Here is a 21,741-nt window from a genome sequence, read left to right as displayed (position 1 = left end):
CACAATATTGTGACAAATATTTTAGCTAAAATATGTTTTTAATAATGTTAATATTTGTTCAAAGCAATCACTTTATCAAAGTTTGTACTATTTTCTATTTATTTTGATAAATAAAAATTAATTTTTGTTCAATGAATATGCTGTCATTAAAATATGCTAATATAGAAATATATTTTAAAAATATATAAACAAAATCATTTTAAAAAAATAGCAAAGATTCTGAAAGCATCGAATGAGATCCCATAATAATTTAATATAGATTTACAGTAGTAACAATACATGATATTTTATTATATGATATGATTAATATAATATTTTTTAAATATAATTGTTTCATTATAAATATGGTGACTATCTCTAAGGTGGATATCCAGTTTGATATATATTTACCATCTGAATTTATCCATGTCATGTCAACAAATGGAAAAGTCAGCTAACTATTTATTATCATGTTAATTATGGTGCCTTTTACCCCAAATACCATACTTTTACATATTCTTACGTTACTGAAAAACTGTTGCTTTAATTACCTTGAACAAAACTGAAAATCATTAAGAAGACCTTTGTCTCAAAATATATTCAGTAATTGTAGCAATTCTTATTTGCTACCTAAATCTACAATATTTTAAAACACATAAAATATTAAAGTAGTGCAGAATCAACGTTGCACTGTTGCCCACGATCGCATCAAGGATCAGACAAATTTCTACATGCATCTTGAAAATTGGATGTTTTAGAAAGTGCTGTGGCAAGTTTTTGTGCCATCTAGAGGTTTAGAGGAAAATAAAATCAAAGGAGCCTTTTACCCCGTGGAGCCTTTAGCCCCGTTGTACCCTATAAAGCGACAAGAATACTTTTCGTGCACCAAAAAAACAAAAATAACGACTTTCAACAATATCTAGTGATGGCTGATTTTAAAACACTGCTTCGAAGCTTTACGAATCTTTTGTTTCGAATCAGTGGTTCAGAGCGCCAAAGTCATGTGATTTCAGTAAACAAGGCTTTGTTACGTCATAAGTGTTTCGAAATTTCAATAGTTCACGTGACTGGCAGTTTGATACGCGATCCGAACCACTGATTCAAAACAAAAGATTCGTAAAGCTCCGAAGCAGTGTTTTGAAATCGGCCATCACTAGATATTGTTGAAAAGTCGTTATTTTGTTTTTTTGGTGCACAAAAAGTATTCTCGTTGCTTCATAACATTAAGGTTGAACCACTGTAGTCACATGAACTGTTTTAAATACGTTTTTAGTAGCTTTCTGGGCATTTGAAAGTGTTAATTATCTTGCTGGCAATGGAGGCCTCACTGAGCCATCGGATTTTATGAAAAATATCTTAATTTGTGTTCTGAAGATGAACGAAGGTCTTACGGGTGTAGAACGACATGAGGGTGAGTAATTAATGACAGAATTTTAATTTTTTGGGTGAACTAACCCTTTAAGGATTCTACCGAAACATGCACATAAATACAGTGAATAGAATGTGAGCTGCTGCGAGGAAAGTAGAGAGAATCCCTTAGCAGATTTAGACAAGTGGTGCTGGGGAAGGAGGAGGGCTAGGAAAAGTCCCATGGCACACTGCACTGAGTTGAGCTGGTTCATAACGGAAATAAAAACCCAAAGTGGTTGGCTTTAAGAGATCCAATCAGCTGCTCAGAAAAGTTTATTCAGAATATAGGCCTACTGTCTACTCTTCATATGCTTCCATGTAGGTTATTTTGCATACTTCCAGACATGGAAGCATTAAAAAAAAAAAAAAAAAAACCACAAACTCAACAAATTCTTTCTGTTTTAATCATAATGCTTTTATTAAAAGATTGTATACAGTGTGTAACTAGATCACATAGTGAGTGCTTACATAAATGTTCAGATTTCACCAGCTCAATAAATAAACATGTATTTTGTATGCTATTGTGATACTTCACAGCGAAAATAAGCATTGGCAAATTACACTCTACTTTATCTTAATTGGTGGGTGCAATGTTCACCTAACTAGAAGTCTTCAAAGAAAACATCCATCATTGGCATAAATGTCCCTTTTATGTAAATTAAATATATATTATAATATTTGTAAAATGACTTTAAAATAGATTCATAAAAGTAATAAAAATAACAAAACTGCATTTAAATGTTCCATATCTACACATTTTATCCCCCTGGACTCAAATGTCCAGTATTTGCATGGTCAAGTGTGGCAGATGTACAGGTATGTGCTGTTCAGGCTCCAGTCCGGAGGGAAGTCCTGCGTGGGGTGATTCTTCAGGTGTTTCTGCATGGCTGCCAGGCTGCTACAAAACTCCAGACACAGGGTGCACTGGTAAGGTGTGGCGCCGCCATGAGTGCGCAGGTGCTTGATCATAGCCGAATAGTCACGAGAACGTTGGCCGCACAGCCGACACTCAAAAGGTTTTTCACCTGGAGGAGAGACGAGGAGAGAGAACTGAGCTGAAGGTTTCATTTTAACATGATGTTCAAAAATCCCTAACCTGAAATCAATTAAATATAAACTGTTATTGTTAATTAAAACTAAAAGTATTAAAATGAAAATGAAGACAGAAAATATAAAAATAAAACCCAAAAGCTATCATCTCGATGCTACTAAAATAACACTAATTCAGATTACAGATCTAATCTTGATACAGTGAAACACAATGTTCGATTTCTCAGAAAGTGAAATCTTTATCTAAATGAGGTTTGCCCAATCCTGCTTCTATAGTGCCACCTCCCATCAGTGAACAGCTCCAGCCCTAATTAAACACACCTGAACCAGCCAGTCTTCAAGTGTTTAGGATCACTAGAAACCTCCAGGCTGGAGCTCAAACTCTGCAGCTCTGCTCATGGGTATAGGGTTGGATGTACCTGTGTGGACCCGGAGATGTGTGTCCAGCTGGTGTTTAAGGCTGAACCTCTTGCTACACTGTTTGCACTGGTAAGGTTTCTCTCCCCCGACGCCCCTCCTGAGTGAGCGCAGAGATCGCCTGTCCCGTCCACCTCGGCCACAGAACTTACACCTGAACGCCATATCCCCTGAACCTGCCAACGGGTGATGACAGAACAACAGTAAGTGAATAACTGGTGAACAAGAGAACTAAAAAAAAATAGAACACTTCTCTGTAATCAGTGACAATCTTTTTAAATGCAGTTTCATTTCAGAAGAAAACCACAGGCAAAGAGGTTTGAACAGTCATATATGGCTCAGTTTACATATAATCTTCAAAGTCCATTTACCATTTTTTTTTTTTTTTTAGCACTTAATCAAAACCTACGCTACCATTCAAAAGTCTGGGGTCGGTAAGATGTTTTTAAATGTTTTTGAGTGAAGTCTCTTCTGCTCGCCATGGCTGCATTTATATGATAAAAATAAGGTAAAAACAGTAATATTATGAAATATTATTACAATATATTCCTGTGATGACAGCTGAATTTTCAGCATCATTCAGTCTTAAGTGTCACATGATCCTTCAGAAATCATTCTAATATGCTGATTTGCTGCTCGAGAAAGTTCAAAAGAACAGCATTTGTTTGAAAAAGAAATCTTTTGTAACATTATAAATGTCTTTACTGTTGCTTTTGAACAATTTAAGCCACCCATCCTGAATAAAAGTATTAATTTCTTTCAAAACAAACAAACAAAAATCGGTTACACTTTATTTTAAAGTGTCAGTATTACAGTGTAATTTATGTATTTATAATTAACTTCATGTACTTACTATAGGTTTAGGGTTAGGGTTTGGTTTAGGGTTAGTAACATGTAATTATGCATAATTTATAGTTATTACTAAAGTAACTACATGTAACATGTGTAACAAAGACAATGTAAAATAAAGTGTTACCCAAAAATCTTACTGACCCCAAACTTGAATGGTAGTGCAAGTTCTTTAGTTCAAAGATATGCTTGTTGTCTATGCATGTTCTTATAGGACAGAAATGGCGACCTATTGACTAAACCTCTCAACACATCATGATCACTGAGGCAAAAACAGTTTCAGACGCGAAAGCAGGGTTAATTTTGGTCTGAAGGTGGTCAGCTCTTTGGCCCCTCATATCTGCTCAAATGTGTTTAAATTTGTCCAAGTGTTGTCTAATGCGCTGCTTGCGATGATTGTTCCATCCTGTTAAAAACACCAGTTAACCACGTGTGAAAGTGAAAGAAGACTTAATAATAAAAAATAATGGTAACACATTTAAATAAGGCTCCATTCGTTAAAATTACACTACATTAGTTAAAATGAACAAACAATGAAAAAGCAATTGATAATCTCAACATGTACTAATGCATTATTAAAATCAAAAGTTGTATCTGTTAATATTATTTAATGGATCTGAGGAGCTAATATGAACTACCGTAACAATGAATAATTGTATATTTTATTAACTAACGTTAACAAATTTTAATAAACACTGTAATAATGTATTTGTCATTGTTAATGTATTAACAAACATTAACAAATGGGACCTTATTGTAAAGTGTTACCAAAATAATTTAGCTGGTTTATTACAGAAAACAACTATTTATAATAATAAAAAATATATACTAATAGATTGCATTTTCTATTTTAATATAAACATGACCATTTAGACATTTCTTAGTAGGCTATTTGGTTGGTCCCTCTGATGTTGCATGAACGTTTGCAGGTTGAGCATCTTGTGTGTTTCAGTGAACGCAAGGAAATCTGACTTTACATATAACTTGAGAAGAAGACCACAGCTTTATCAGCGTTGTTAAGAAACTATAGTGATTCTGAACATGCGGTCAATCTCATTTCAAGCCAACTTGAGATGTCTGCACGATGTTTGAAAGAAACTGATTAAATGGTTTGCAGCTGGCCAGAGAAATATGCTGCACAACTTTCTTAGAAGAATAACGTACGGCCTTTCAGGGCTTCTGTACATTTCAGAAGTATTTCTTAATCATTTTCATCTCGAAATTCTGTTTAAAATGCATTTTGTTTAAGAAGCCTGCGAATGTTCAAGCAGCTCGAGATCTGTTTAGTTTAAATGCTGTGATGACAATGTCATGTATTAAATTAGAAGATGCAAAATATATGTGTTTTCATTGGTACTACTATCAGACTTTGGTTTTTATTATAAATGTTTTAGGTGCATTTTTGTTTTCTGTTCTCTAATGTTTAAATGAAGGGAGGAAAAAACGATGAGGACCTCACTATATATAATTGCTGTTCCTAATATCCTTACACGGTTAAACAAAATAGAAATCAATGGTATTAACTGTATGAATGATGATTGAGAGAAATATCTTGACATTGTAATGTCTGATTTGAGGAGACTAGTTGAAAATACACAAACACACACACAAAACATGACACGTTTTCTAAAAAATGGCTTAAGGAATCTTCATCGGAAAAAAAATCAAAACATGAATTTAAATTCTGATAAATAACCAGTTCTGTTCAAATAAGAATCCAATTTTATGTTTATTTTATATCAAGAATAAAAAGAGCAAGATTAAAAGTGATTTATGGTCAAAAATAAAGTCACATCTGAGCTTTGGTAGTGCGCAGCCGAGGGGCCCAATTTTAGATAAACACATCCTGTGGCAACTTGGTGTGCGGCCTAGTTTATTGCTCTCCCTGTCCACACACACACACACACTCATATATACATACACACACCACATCCTCCTCTGTACAGCTCAAAGTGTGAAAAAAAGCATGGTTAACACTTTCTGTCTTTATATTCACGAAGAATGTGTTTGTGATAATCATATGGACACTTGCAAGGTTGTGTAAGCTTATAGTTCAAAACATGCTGAAAAAAAATCAAACACAAGAGTCATGTGGGAAACAAAAGCAAACATACATGCACATGACAGACATTGTATTCACACATATAAACACCCACGCATTCCCACATACCCCAGGATGCAGCACAGTAACATAAAACTGCTGCAGAAACTTGTGCCTTTACAGCACAAGTTTGCTGTTTGAATAGGTGACATCATATGACAATTCTTAGAACTGACAGCTAAAATTATTGGATGTATTTTAATAAAAACAAATCCCATCTGGACAATTTGAAAACTGTGCAGCTGGTACCCTAAAATGACTTTAAAATGATTTGAGTTGGTGTAACCTAATGTTGTCAAGTTGAATGAGTCATATTTTTAGGTTATGTGACACATAATTTAATGGAAGTTCTTATAAAAATCTTAAAATCTTATATTTCAGAATTTAATATTGACATGCCTTTTCTTCTAAAACTACTTTAAACTACAATAATTAATAATTATTAGACAAGCAATTGCTAATAAATAAGAGACTACATTAGAATGTGATAAAAAAAATAAAAAAAAACAGGACAATTTTACAAGGTGTGGAAAAGCTGCATTACCTAAATATCCACTTCACCTTTTAATTCATAGAAATATACATTTATATATTATAAACAAAAACTACCCACATGTTGGTGATATACTAAATACAGTCGAAATTACATAGTTTACAATTACATAGTTTCTAGTTTCTCATATAAAAATGTGTTACTATCATTCTCACCCCAAAAAGCTCCGACGTGCACACATGCTCGCACACATAAAAAGCGCTCTAACCCCAATTTGGATGAAAAAAGAACAAGTCAACACTTCTCTTTGGTACTGTATATAAACCACCATGGAGCACAGAGCCAACCAACCACAGGACTGTGCTGATGCACCACGATTCAGAAGCCACAGTTTTCTCTCGCACACAGCTTTACACCCCAGTTTAGCGGGTAAGGGGTCATTTGGTTCTGTTTTTGTACAATGAGAACTCTATGTGAACTAGGACAAAGCACAGCCACTATTTTGACTACACAGTGACTCCTAAAAAGTATTTGGATGCTTTAGTCACTTACAATGCATGAATGTCATTGCATTAGTTGCCAAGCTGCATCTGAAAACAAATGATGCAAGAGTGTTTCTCAGAACTCACTTTACTTTCAACTTTACTTTCAAATAACATTTAACTGGTGTCAATGCGATTTTTTTTTTTCAACAGATGTATGAAGTAATTTCCCTCCAAGTTCACACATTTGTCCTAGCAGATTAACCACAGGAGTAGCTCATTGCATTAATGTCTGATAAGTAGAAAAAATTTGACTTAATTCTGTATACTTTATCAAGTTGAAAAACTGTATACATAAATGCATTATAAAAGTGTATTAATTGCAGTGTTGGGAAAAGTCACTTTTAAAAGTAATGTTACAATATTGAGTTACTCCCTAAAAAAGTAACTGTGTTACTTTTTATTGAAAGTAATGCATTACATTACTTTTGCTTTATTTTTTTCTCACCTGGGCTGGGCCAAAAGAATAGAACACAGTTGAAGAAAGTCAAACTCTCTTTAGCAATTCAAAAATATATATGCATATTGAATAATATAAAAAAAGAAACAAATGTGATGTTTAACTAAAGTAATTTTTGCTTATTAGTATGGCTGAACTGGATCATCAAAGGTGAGCAGCAAAGATGTTGGTTAAAGGGTAAGTTCACCCAAAAATTAAAATTCTGACATTAATTACTCACCCTCATGTCGTTCCACACCTGTAAGACCTTCGTTCATCTTTGGAACACAAATTAAGATATTTTTATGAAATCTGATAGGCTTTTTTATCCTCCATTGAAAGCAATGAAATTACCACATTCAGTGTCCATAAAAGCGGTAAAAACATCGTTAAAATAGTCCACGTGACTACAGTGGTCCAACCTTAATGTTATGAAGCGACGAGGATACTTTTTGTGCGCAAAAACAAAACAAAAATAATGACTTTATTCAGCAATTTTTCCTCTTCCCTGTCAGCCTGTAAAGCAGTTGGCGCAGTGCTGCGTTTCCGCATTTACGTCCAAACGGCGGCTCATTATTGGCCGGCTCATGCGTCAGCATCACGCGCATGCGTCGTGCTGCTCACGTGAACAGCGTCGGCCAATTCCGAGCCGGCGTTTGGACGTAGAACCTGGAAGCTGCAATAAAAATAGCGTAGCAGAGGAGAGACAGGGAGAGATGAATTTGTTGAATAAAGTTGTTATTTTTGTTTTGTTTTGCACAAGTATTCGCATCGCTTCGTAACATTAAAGTTAAACCACTGCAGTCACATGGACTATGTTAATGATGTCTTTAGTACTTTTCTGGGCCTTGAAAGTGGTTATGATGTAGCTGTCTATAGGGAGATCAGAAAACTCTCAGATTTCATCAAAAAATATCTTAATTTGTGTTCTGAAGATGGTCTTTCGGGTTTGGAATGACATGAGGGTGAGTACTTTTTGGGTGAAAAAATGTATAAAGTTTTAATAAAGTGAGATTAAATACATAAAGTATATTTGTAATTTTGGTGTAATTTAATATTTAATTATTGCAGGTTTACATAATATTCTGAATTTGCATTTCACTGTTTTTATTCATTTTGATGAATACTGAACCTGTTTTTGTGCAAGTGAAATATTTATATTATATGTTACATTTATATTATCTTTATATTTGACAAAAAAAAAAAAAAAAGAATTTGTGACTTATTTACTTAAATAAATAGAGCTGATGGGTAACAAGTTACTTTTCAGATTAATCAGATTACTTTTTATCAAGTAACTAGTAAAGTAACACATTACTTTTAAATTTACAGCTAAATATCTGATTTACTTCTCCAAATAAGTAACACAAGTTACTTTGTTTTCCCATTGACTGACAGCTCTCCTGTCCTCATGTTGAGAGAGATCAGGAGTAAGTGCAGAGGCGTCATGTGTGAACTAGACTAAATATGAGCAGGCATTTACTCATCTCACAAAAACACATTCAGTATTCCTCAAAATGAATAACAGTCAAATGCAAACTCAGAACATTATGCAAACCTGAAATGTCAAATAACACAACTATACTTTATGTATTTAATCTCACTTCATTAACCAATGTCTTTGCTGCTGACCTTCGATGATCCAATTCAACCATACTAATAAGCAAAAATGACTTTAGATAAACATTTAGATCACATTTGTTTCACTTTTTTTTATTGCTTAAGTAAGAGAGCTAAAATTTCTTCTCCTGTGTCCTATTCTTCTGTAGTCCAGAATGGCAGCACAGCTGAAAGGTCTGTTTGAGCTGCGCCCTCTACTGTAAAGGCATGAATTTACATTTCCTTCAGGCTGAGAATTATTTAACTTTTGTTGGAAAAGGGTCTTCACATTTGCCAAAATGTATGTTTTATTATTAAAAACAAACAAGCAAGCTCAGCCCAGATGAGAAAAAGTAATGTAATGCACTATTTTCTATAAAAAAGTAACTAAGCAAAGCAATTAGTGACTTTTTTATGGAGTAATGCAATATTGTAGTGCATTACTTTCAAAAGTTACCTTCCCCAACATTGCACATAAAACATTTGCGAATAAAGCATTGTTTCCATCCCATTTGTTCAATAGAACAAAATCGTCACTTCCTGGGAAATTGGCACAATGTACTGTAGCTGTAATGTAAATGGAAGTTGCCGTAATTGGGCAAACCATTGTGGCTCTTTTTAACTACATCATAAATTACTTGCATCTCAGAGCTCAGATGAAATGCAATAAAAGCCGTTGTGTTATCTTGCGTTCGGATGCCTGGTGTTTGGGAATGCTATCGTGTGAGACACTCCTGGGAGGCCACTATACCAAATCATTCTGATGACAGACTTTGGCTTAGGCATTTCAGAATGATCAAGCCAACATTTGAGACGCTGCAATGAAAATGGTCCGCTGGTTAGTCCAGTTATCCAATCACATCCACTGTTAAGGCAAAGTCTCATGAGTTTTTTTGTTGCGCATCGAGGGATTTATTCGGTAAATCCATCATAGTTTACGCACACGTCTTCTTATTGGATTAAAAATTAATTTACCGCAAACGCATACGTTTTTATGTGCACCTTGGTGTTTTTTATAAAGGCCCGCTGAAGTGTCTTGGAATGCGCAGCATTGTTCAATTTACTCACGTAATTTCAACTGAAACAGGAAGACAGGGCAATATATCGAACAGCCCCGCCCATTTTTTAAAATAGCCAATAGCGTTTCGTTTATATCACAGCTCGGCCAAAGCCGTTAAACTCAGTAAAACTTCTGTTTCCTTTTAATATCTAACCGTTTATCCTCCTAATCTCCTCTATATCACTTTAAAATATAGCATTCTGTGCAGAATTTAAATGGGTCCGATACCTTTCGTGGTCTGAGCCGACTTGCGGATGATCCGCTCTGTGCTCTCGTGTCCCTGGGCCAGAGCAGACTGTGCTTGTGCTGCGGCGGTTCACGTTATACTAACGTGAAAACGGACTTCATTCGCGTCAATGGAAAGCATATTTACATTGTCTGAATCGTTCCCTATCCCCTATATAGTGCACTATGTGCACTTTACCATGTAGAAACTAGTAAATGTGTGAACAAATGACCGATTTCAGCCGCAGCTTCAGTGTCTGTTGATAGTATAGGAGGGGGCGGGACTTCAGATTCTAGAGAGCATTTGATTGGACAGAAGATTTGATGAGAAGCTGAAGTGCGATGTGATGTCATGAAAATCCATGATCCATTTTAGCGGAAGTGAGAGACTAAGTTTTGAATGCGTATATCTCCTAAATGCGAATTTTGTCATTGTTTTGGAACACACCAGTTTATTTATAACATTAAGGCTAACATTTTCATTCTAAAAGCTAAAAAACTTAAATTTTGATTTCAGGGGGACTTTAAATGCGATATTCCATAAAAATGGGTTGATGGAAACATAGCTATTGTCCTTTGCCTGTAATTTCTTTTTGAATTCCTGTGCTCGGGATGTTTCTGGGCTGCAACCTTTGGACATGCAGCAAGTGTGTCGCCCTAACCAATCACAATGCTATCTGCAACTCAATTCAGATTATTATGCATTGTTATTACGTTTTTATGATGACACGTAATTATTATTAGCAAGCTAGACTGAAGATGGCTAGACTGAAGATGTTACAGCCTAGTGTAACTGTTCTTTCATATACACAAAAATGCTATTTATGCATGATAAAACACAATATTTGCAAAATAGCTCATCACTGATCTTCCCACAGGTAGTATCAGGTCAGGGGAGAGGGCTTGCGCTTCTGCCAGTGTTCCTCCTATGAGGAGGGGTCAAATTTAAATGTTGTGTTCACAAACAGATCGATTTCTAATCGCTCAGAACTGTGATTAGAGAGCAAATGGCTCTGTATGCTTTCGAATCACTCTTGAGGTGCTTGGATGTCATACACCACTTGGTCTGCACAGTCGAACCCACCTATTAGCAAACCACAACCATCCAATCAATTCCCCATGGACAAAATCAAGTCCCACCCTACATTTTTCTTGTTCAAAAAGTTATTTCACTTGGATATACAGCACAATAGGGAAAAATAGACTATCACAACTTCTGTTTCATGCTGATTTTATGTGCCCAAATAATTTCTAAGGCCACTGTATGTGATCTACAAAGTCACTGTAGCATTTTAACTCATTTGTAAAGCTAGATGCTAGCATTTATTTACATTTTTGCATCTGGGAGACACTTTTGTCCAAAAAAGTGACTTACATCACGTTTTATAAGTCACGCATTCCCTGGAAGTTGAACCTATGACTTTGGCTGTGCTGTTTGAGATATAGAAATGATATATGATATATTTCATAGTATGCTTTATGCCAAAGAGGTTCTAATGTTTTAAATTATTGTATAATACTTGTTTTACAATCATATTGTATAATACCTGTTAAACAGGTTATTTCAATTTTTGTCTAGTGAAAAGGTATGATCTGTTTAATTCATAAAGTTTAAAACTAAAATAATACATTAAAACTAAACCAATAAAATAATCCCATGATGGAAACCTTTTATAAAAAGCTTCTATATATGAAGCACCTGACAGAACCCTTTAAGGTTCTATTTAGAACATTTCCTTCTAAGAGTGAATAAACCTTGCATTCACTACAAATATGAATATTGTTGGCCTTGTGATGAATTGCTTTCGTTCCTCTATCGTAGTCGCTTTGGATAAAAGCATCTGCTAAATGCATAAATGTACACGTAAATGTAAAATAAAATTAAATAAACATTTTATGCGAAATTCTGGCTGAAAGATTTTACAGGAATCAAGTGACTGAATTTTGCATTTCAAAAGATGCTTTTTTTCCACCGTCTACTATCCTTTCTTTTACTGCTGTCAGAGGAAGGGAGGCAACGGCCACCATCTCTACTTTAGATTGCTTTTAGCTCTTTGAGAGATACACAACATTTACATCCTGTTGCGGGCATCCATTCCTCTGAACTACGTAAAATGTCAATGCATCCAAGGCAAAATCTGCAACTTACTGCCACCCAGTTGGTGTTTCTGCAAGCTTCTGCACGAGCATATGCCTTCTTTATTCTCTGCAGATAAGAGTGTATAAAATTATTTTAGATTCATTTGTGCATATTACCTGAGGTTGATGACCCAGTGGTTGGCCTCCAGGGGTTTTCCAGGGCCGGCTTACCGCAGTGTCTGCAGCATATCTCCCTGTCCTCTTGAACCTTTGGCTTCCTGTGGAAAATGTTGTCATGTTAATGCTTATTCAAATATGTCCACATTTTCCATGCATAACTAATATAGACTTTAGCTTTTAGGACTTTATTCATCATCAACAAATAACTTCAAACTGAGTCACTGCATTTTCCGCTGGTGTTTTTTGAACCACTTGTCGATCTGGTCAGCTAACACCTGCCGATTCAGTTGCACTTCTACAGCTATTTCCACACACTGTGGTGTTTTGGCAAGACCACGGCTAATTCTGACCAGCAGGTAAAGGTCAGTGAGAAACCCACACGCTTTCAAGGTGTTACCCTCTGGTTTAGTATGCTATCACATGTGTGACATAGGAGAAAATGCACTACCAGTTAAAAGTGTTAAAAGACGTGACTAAATTTGTTCCTCATGATCTTAAAAACCTTTTGATCTAAATGCTTAATGCTTAAATATTTGAAAGTAGTTCCTTAGATAAATATAAATATGCCCAGACTTTCTTTACTACTTCTTTATTTTGCTAAAACTAACTTTTTAATGTACTACATCGTGAAGGAAAAGTGTCAGCTTACATGTGTACTCCTTTAACACTTTATGCACCTGATGAAGTGTAAATATAATAAGAAATAAGTAGGTGTAAAGAATACGAAGAGGAAATTTATGAACAAAACTTGATATACAGCGCAGGCGTTCTGTAGCCCCACACATGTAGACAGAAGATGGCAAAATGCCATTCAAACACATTTCAAACCTGTATTATCAAGCGATTAAGAAGATCAATTACATTACCTCCTGTCTAAAACACACAAAGATTTTGTGCTCAGGTAGCAGGAAACAAAGCAAGCCGACAATGGTTTCCTCTGCTAGAGTAAAGCAACCTGCAGCACATCTACAGTGCGATGAAAAGATCATCCAATGTTATATCCAATTCAAATATTGAGAGCCCAAATAATAATAATATGCTCTCCAAAATACATGAAGTGACTCTATTACCTTATATATCAAGGCCGTCAGAAATTTATATTATTCTAGATGTTTAATCATGAAACTTGATTAACTGAGTGGGTGGTTTGTACTGTTTCTCTGTATGTGCATGCATAGAGAAAGAAAGAAAGAAAGAAAGAAAGAAAGAAAGAAAGAAAGAAAGAAAAAAGAAAGAAAGAGTTTCAATTTTACACTCACAATGAGCAAAACAGGCATAAAGATCTCTGTCTGAATGGGGCACCTGTTTGTGTGTGTGGCAAATTAGGGACTGGAACAGACTTTGGCTAAAAATGAGCCTGAAATAGAACATCCTGCTCTGAGGGTGGAGATAGCCGACTTTCATATTTGCTGTTTGTAAAGTCGGGGACAACTGGGGGGCTCCCCTCAATTTCAGCCTTGATAGTAAGTATTGTTTTCCAAAACACTCCACCGACATATCCAGTATTTAGTGCACATGGTTCTGTGCTTTTAAACTGGCTCAAACACTTAAAATAGAGAATGACAGATCTTTACGACCACAAGCGCACCTATATACATCATATAATTCAAATTAGGGATAAAGGCAATCATAAAAATATTTTTCTTCGTACTCTTAAAATGTTTCATTATAATAATATATCTCAATTGCCTTTATTGAACTGTAATTCCACTGCCACTAAACCACAGGCTGTTATTAGTTCCCCTCATTTTAATGGAGCCTGTAGACAATTTCATGTAGGTGGAACAGGGGGCTGGTTGGGGAAAATGTGTCTGTTGGAAAGTACAGATACACTACCCGTGAAAAGTTTGACATGCTTGATTGAATTAGTTTCTCAACTTCAAAATGTTTTGATCGAAAGAAATGTTAGAATAGAATACTATTGTAGATATATACAATGCAAATAAATATAATATTTTTGAACAAAAACTATTTTTGATGATGGATGAGCAGATGTTGAAGGAAAAAGCAGTCAACAAGTGAACTCAGTATGGTTTAAAAAGCATTTCAGGATATTTTGAGTTGAATCAAAATATTTTATAAACATAATTTTGAATTTTATATTTAAAAATCAGGATAAAAGTACATTTTAAGCAATCGTGATCATCTTCAATGACTGTGACCAGTTCCAAAATTAGTATAGTATTGCTTAGTAGCAAAAAGTTTTACAGTGCCGTAGTTACATGTTACTACAATGTACTTACTATAGTAATAACAGTAAATTATGCATAATTACAAGTAACTAACTCTAAACCAAACCCTAACCCTAACGGTAACTCTATAGTAAGTACACATAGTTAATTAATAGTACTAAGTACTTATTTGAGTAACTACGGCACTGTACAATAAAGTGTAACCAACCATTCCTTTTTTTGAAGTTAAAGTAAAGCAAGGTCAGATTTTGTGGTGTTTGCTTTGGTTATGACTGTAAATGTGTTGATGCTTTGGTGAAAAATATGTTTACCAGGCTAATGGTGTTCCGCTGAAGTTAGCTGACTATAATGTGGCTTCCTGCTGAAAATATCGTTATATAAAAAAAAAAAAAAAAAAGGAGAGAACTTTGATGCCATGCTGAACCATGCTGAAAATACCTAGATGTCTTATAACCCTGGACTTCTCTTTGAAAAAAACTATGGACACTGGACTACTGAAGGTCAAAATTTAAAATATATATAGTTTCTTAATGTTTAAATGTTAGTGAATGTTTAATGTTCAGATATAAAGACAACCCAAAATGATTTGAATACTTAAATGAGAAAGGTCACCCAAAAATGAATTTTCTTTTATTTACTCGCCTTCATGTCATTACAAAACTGTATAACTTTCTTCTACGGAATATATTTGGAAGGATGTTGGTATCCAAACGGTTTCTATTGTACGGACAAATAAATATGATCAAAATATATATGAGATGTTCCACGGGGGGGAAAAAAGAAAGTCATACAGGTTTACAATGACATGAGAGTGAGTAAATGATGACAGAAGTTTCATTTTTGGGTGAACTTTCCCTTTAAGCCACCCATTAAACGTATGAATATCATTGTATTAGATAGCAAGCATCTTAATGTGAACAATATATAGTGATTTACCATTTAAAACCAAAAGGTTTTGCAAAATGTTTTGCTTGAAAAGTGTGTACATTGATATTTATTGATAATTAAGTTCAAATGATAAGTTCAAATAGTAATATATATATATATATATATATATATATATATATATATATATATATATTTAAACCATCACTGATTAATTTAAAATATGCTAAACAAACTCAGTTTATTTATTGGCTTTTAGTTATTTATCTATTTATTCTTTGATTTATTGATTCATCAATTGTATATATATATATATTTTATATATATATATATATATATATATATATATATATATTTTATATATATATATATATATATATCATTAATAGTCCAAATCAAGCCATTTTTTTAAATCTGGTTGGTTGGATATTTTATCAAATCAATAACATTTTTAAGCGTCAACTACGTGTTTCTTACCTCTCTTGAATTTCTGACACGGACTCTGTTAAAGCTGTACTGATAGAGGCGTTCTTTCCTTTTAGACCCGAAACGAAGGGACTGTCTTGAGTCAGCGGAGGAGAGTGCATGAGCGGGTGATAGGGGTGAAGCAACCCCGTGTAACCCATAAGTGAGGAGGAGACCTGTGGCTGGAGGGAGCGGTGCAGGATGGGGTACATGGGTGTGGGGTACGGGTACGCTCGGAGGGAGTGGATGGTCATAATTTCTCTACAGTTTAACACCATGCTACGAGACGGGCTGACCGGGGGCCAACAGAAGCGAGGGGATGGAGATGGGGTGCTGGGGGAGATGATGGATTCTCTGGAGAAGATGGGAGGCTGAGGAGACACGGGAGAACAGCTTTTCTTTTGTGGATCATGGACCGACCTCTTGTGGTGTTTATCGGTGGAAGAACGTTCTTCTTCTAAAGAATAATTGAGGTTGTCTTTATCCGTAGGGTGGCTTCTTTTGGACAACAACTCAGTGTGCTTGTATGTTTTGTCATCTTGGATTGACTTTACCTCTTTTGTGTCCGTCTTAGTAGGGGAATCTGGACTACTAAGTTGTGCTTGACACTGTTCCACCAAAGACTCCACTTCCAGGTACTCAGCACCCCTCAGCAGCTCTTCCAGGTCATCTTTGGGCACCTCCACCGATTCGCTGTACACATAGTCTAAGATTTGCTTGAGGGTGTGGGGAGAGATGCTATCTATAGCGCAGCAGTACCCTGGACCTGGACCGTGCTGGTTTGTTAACTGACGCTTGAGTCGCTTGCTCGCCAGCGCTAGGATCAGAGCGTGGGCTTTAAATGAAAGGCCCTCCACGGTGAGAAGCGTGTCACAAAGAGTCCCTGCCTGGCGGAGCTGCTCTGTCTGATGCAGAAACGGCACGTGGTGAGGGTTATGAATGCGGATCATCTTCAAAGAGTGAAAGGTGAGGCTGAAGTGAGATGATCGGGTTTGATGTCGTGCTGTGAAATCTCATGTCAGCCTTTGGAAGGGGGAAAAAAACAGAGGTTAAGTTTGTCAAGGGAAACTTGTTTAGATTTGTCAAGGAATCTTAGTCGATGTGAAAGAGAATGGAAAGTGAGAAAAAGTTCTCAGATAAAAATCTTAAAATATTCTCTCATTAAAAATATCAGAAATCAGTGGACTATATAAATTATTACATAATTGTTATTACATAATGCTAATGTTATAAAACTACATATCACAAATAATAATAATTTAAAAATGCTGAAGAAATATTAAAAAAAATAGATTGTTTATTGATAATTAAGTACAACTGATCATGAGTGCAATTAATAAATGAAAAATATAAAAAAAATAGATTTTTTATTGATACTTAGGTACAATTAATCATGAGTGCAATTAATAAATGAAAAAATATTTAAAAAATTAGATTGTTTATTGATAATTAAGTACAACTGATCGTGAGTGAGATTAATAAATGAAAAAAATATTTTAAAAATTAGATTGTTTATTATTAATGAAGTACAACTGATCATGAGCACAATTAATAAATGATTTTTTAAAATTAGATTGTTTATTGATAATTAAGTTCAACTGATCATGAGTGCAATTAATAAATGAAAAAATATTTAAAAAATTAGATTAAGTACAACTGATCATGAGTGCAATTAATAAATGATTTTTTAAAATTAGATTGTTTATTGATAATTAAGTACAACTGATCGTGAGTGCGATTAATAAATGAAAAAATATTTTAAAAATTAGATTGTTTATTATTAATGAAGTACAACTGATCATGAGCACAATTAATAAATGATTTTTTTAAAATTAGATTGTTTATTGATAATTAAGTACAACTGATCATGAGTGCAACTGATAATGAGTATTTATTTTTTATTTTTTAGACCCATCTCTCTCTCTCTTATACAAACTCAATTTATTTACTGGCTTTCAGTAATTTATATATTTATTTATTGACTTGTCAGGTTGACCCGGTTATTATATATTCATTCATCAGTTTATTTATGTATCCGGCTTTAATATGTATTGTTTGGATATGTGAAAAAATAGATCATTAATAGTCCAAATCAAGCCCAAAAAGACCACCAATTAGGTTTAAAAAAAAATAAAAATCTAGTTTGCTAAAATCAAATTAACTGTTTTGTCGCCTATTCTTGTCCATTCATTTGTGGGCACATGGTAGAGTATACAAATCATATCAATCTTTCGACATTCAACTGTCATGTAGAGGACAAGAAGATAGTTTAGTCCTAACCAGTATCATTGCCATTTTACAAGCGCCAAAGGATTAAAAGGTTAAAATGTTTTCATACAAAAAAGAAAGCACATGGTTTTTAGACAGATGAACATACCGAAAGAAAGAGTGAAACATAGATAAGCCAGAAGAGGAAAATAAAACTTAATTTCAGAGACTGTGAAAGACATATTCAGGAGAATCAAGTTTTTTTTTTTCCTGAACTCATCAGCGTCACAACACCTCTAATCTACTTTCAGCCATCAGTCAGACAAACTAATTCACAAAATGAAACTCTAGAAATGTTTAATCATTTCTATCTCACAATACATTCACCCATGAACTAGAATTGCATTGTCTGGGTATGGCACAGAGCGGAGGCGGACATGTCTGGTCATGTAAAGCGCAAGGGCCTTTCGAATTTTGCATCACCTTTGAAATTCTGTTATGAAGCTTTGCGATGAAGCCACAGACCTCTTCAGAATGTGAAACTCTGACTAATGCCGGTACGCTGAGACTCGTAAGAGTTCAAGTTTGTTTGATCAACAACAACAGTATCAAAGCCATACAGTAGGTCGGTTTAGATACGCATCTACTGTAGTAGCAGTGTGATGTGGTGTCTGGTGGAGCGTTTGATTACAGTAGGCCTACATCGCAGCTGTGTGCTAATTCCTCACAATTGCGCAGAAAGTGATGCGGACATGGTGAAAAAGATTTCAAAACTCAATCCTGTAGTGCATGCAAAGAAAGACACTGCAAATAACATGACATTCTGGAATAAAATGGACAGTTTTGGATATTATCATTGAGACGTACAAGGTTCGAGATGCAAGTATCTCAATCGGCGATATTCACATGACCGCTTGTCTGTTTTTGTCATCGATCTCACAATTGCGCACAATAGAAAGTCAAAGATTATCGAATACCCGCAAAAACTTGCTGATACGATCACTCCCCCTCAGAGCAGACGCAACGGTGACGGATTGTGTGGAACATATTGTACTGAGATGACGATGCTCAATGCTCTAATTACTAGAATTGATGCTAAACTGGCTAAAAGTGAGACACACCACACACACTCTGCAAAGCATGAAAAAACAACCGAAAAAACTCAACATTAATATTGTAAAACATTTACCAAACAGGTGTTTGCAGATACTACTTTTTCATAACTGTCCAAATTAACTGATGGGAGTTTACGTGCTCAAAATACGCAGCTTACAAAGCTCATTAACAAAAACGAGGTGTTCTTGAACAAAGTTCGCCTACTTAAAGGGATAGTTCACCCAAAAAATGAAAATTGTCATCATTTACTTAACTTTCACGTCGTTCCAAACCTGTATGACTTATTTCCTTCGGCAAAACACAAAAGACGATCGTTAAAGAACATTGGTGTCCAAACACACTGAATTTTCAAATCACAGAGACATTTTTCAAAAGTCATACAAAGGTGTGAGTAAATGACTACAGACATTTCGTTTTTGGATGAACGGTACGTTTAACGGAGAATACGTTTGGCTAAAAAACAGAAATGACTTCTTTTGTGATCCTTTATTTGTAGCATTAGCTTGTGTGTGTACCATTTGTGTGAGTCATATATTATGCTACAATATTAATAGTCTAGTGTGTTGTAATATAAGTGAGTCATATTACTGTAAAGCTACACTACACGGCGTACAGTATCTCAGTTAGTGTTTAGACATGCAAAAATGAATATGAAATTGCCAAAACTACCAGTCTTGCTTAAAGCTTTTGCTTTTCATAAATCACTAAAACAGTTTTAATCCAAGCTGATTTGGCAAAAAAATTATATAGGTATGTACTGTACTGTATGTATAGCATATGGAATAAATTTTAAATCTAAAATAGTCAACAAAAAAAAAAAAAAAAAAAATTAACTGTTTCATGCATTACCGCATTTACGATCGTGATCACTCTAGCAGCTACCAAGAAACCGGCCACAGGTTTAGACGGTTGTTGCTATGTTTATGACTATAAAACAATTAGCAACGCTAAATGAAATGCATATGGAAACACCAAGAACTTATTGTGCTTTTGTTAAATTATTTCTAAGACCAATTTGCTTTACATTTTATGCTCAGCTATAGTACACTAAACAAAGAGTGTCACAGCAAAAGATACCTCAGCAGTTCCTATTCTTTCTTCGCCCACTTCTAAAGCCTCAGCGCAGTTGAATTCTCATTTGAGCGTGAGAATAAGAAGAATGAAACTGAGGAAAATTCTGCGTAATTGCGATTGCAATTTTGCCTTAAATGACTGCAAATTCTGCAATGAGCAATTGACTTACCTGCCGTACAGGCCTGTGAATGTCTGAATGTGACACGCAAATTACACTCTGTCCCATCACTAAACCGAACCCTTCCCTTCAATGTACGAAACTACAGTACATCAGATGTCTCAACTATTGTCCAACAACAGACATTAGCCCAGACCACAACAAACTATGAGCGCTATCAACGTAAAAGTCAGCCACCAGTGAAGAAGGCACCTATTGAATGTACAACAGACACTCAAATGCGGGTGATAACTGCAAAAGTGCATCGGTCAGACCAACATAAAGAGACACAGCGAGAGAAAGAGGCCCATGAGTAACAGGGGAAAACCTGTCTGCAGTGACACATCCTCTCCGGGCCTGCAGTCAGAAAAGACCTCAACACACAATCAGACACTTGCACGGATGCTTTTGTAATCAAAAGATGTTTTTCCAGATATAGAAAGCACAGCACTTGGTGATGGGGGAGGGGAAGACGTAGAGAGACAGCAGGCAAGATGAAACACAGCTACACTAGATGATGGAAAAGAAGAAGAGCCTGACTCACAGAAACTTTCAAAGACGTACCTATGCGCACAAGGTGGAGGCTGCGTCCTGCCGTGAGCAAGTCAACAGAGACACATTAACAAGCATTGCGACCTCAACCAGAGATGTCATCGACCAGTGGAAGCCTACATGTGGGTGAGATATAGCAAGGCCACCTCTAAACTCTAGCCAGCCCCTCCCCTTACACCTCAGACATCTGTGATTGGTCTTTAGCCTGTTTTTTCTTCCTTTCTTTCACCATTTTTTTTTCTAGAAATCAAGTGCATCTGTGCTGTTGACTTATTTGTCCATCAAAACCTTTCCTGTTAGCTGCAGAAATATGACCTGGTCAAGCTCAGAAAGTTAATTAATTTTAATATTTCAAGGGAAATAAAAACATTTTGATAAGTTTTCATGTTTGATAAGTTTTCATGTCAATAGCACCCAGAAATATCTGCTCAAACCTGTTCACTTAATAGTGATACTGTCATAGAACAAAGCTAATATGATTTCCATATTTCTAAATTGTGAGCTTAATATTTTATCTGATACATTAATACATATATGATGGGGACGTGAAACTGTACTGAAACTGATACCTAACTCACTGTAAAAATAAATAAATAAAAAGTTGCAGATAAAACAAAGATTATTGAAGTATGTTTTACAAGAAAATACCATTTCAGTCTTTCTACTTCA

At 35.2% G+C, this 21,741-nt stretch overlaps 1 protein-coding gene across 3 annotated transcripts; it reads right to left on the bottom strand.

Annotated features, from left to right (window-relative positions):
* Nucleotides 1-1,785: 1,785 nt before the first annotated feature.
* On the bottom strand, nt 1,786-21,248 carry zbtb32 (zinc finger and BTB domain containing 32). 3 transcript variants are annotated; one of them, XM_051863541.1, is made up of 6 exons: nt 21,085-21,248; nt 15,978-16,988; nt 12,475-12,521; nt 12,314-12,370; nt 2,859-3,032; nt 1,786-2,414 (listed from the first exon to the last, which is right to left on the bottom strand). In XM_051863541.1, exons 2-6 carry the CDS (start codon nt 16,913-16,915, stop codon nt 2,185-2,187), a joined length of 1,446 nt encoding a protein of 481 aa, XP_051719501.1. In that variant the 5' UTR covers nt 16,916-16,988; nt 21,085-21,248; the 3' UTR covers nt 1,786-2,184. The 3 variants fall into 3 exon arrangements, with proteins under 3 accessions (XP_051719501.1, XP_051719502.1, XP_051719503.1); XM_051863542.1 differs by lacking the exon at nt 21,085-21,248 and adding an exon at nt 20,533-20,800; XM_051863543.1 differs by lacking the exon at nt 12,314-12,370 and having other exon boundaries at nt 12,421-12,521.
* Between the last annotated feature and the right edge of the window lie 493 nt (nt 21,249-21,741).

The sequence above is a fragment of the Ctenopharyngodon idella genome, chromosome 15, assembly GCF_019924925.1.
Source record: "Ctenopharyngodon idella isolate HZGC_01 chromosome 15, HZGC01, whole genome shotgun sequence".
In the NCBI taxonomy this organism is placed as follows: domain Eukaryota; kingdom Metazoa; phylum Chordata; class Actinopteri; order Cypriniformes; family Xenocyprididae; genus Ctenopharyngodon; species Ctenopharyngodon idella.
Note: the sequence above shows the minus strand (reverse complement) of the source record. Positions and strands in the feature narration are given on the sequence as shown.

Bases quoted from the DNA above. Each gene is read 5' to 3' on its own strand.
- zbtb32 (XM_051863541.1), bottom strand. From the start codon at position 16,915: ATGATCCGCATTCATAACCCTCACCACGTGCCGTTTCTGCATCAGACA. The intron at 12,522-15,977 runs GTAAGAAACACG...CATTTTCCACAG, and splicing joins GTGTCAGAAATTCAAGAGAG to GAAGCCAAAGGTTCAAGAGG. The intron at 12,371-12,474 runs GTAAGCCGGCCC...TCTTATCTGCAG, and splicing joins GATATGCTGCAGACACTGCG to AGAATAAAGAAGGCATATGC.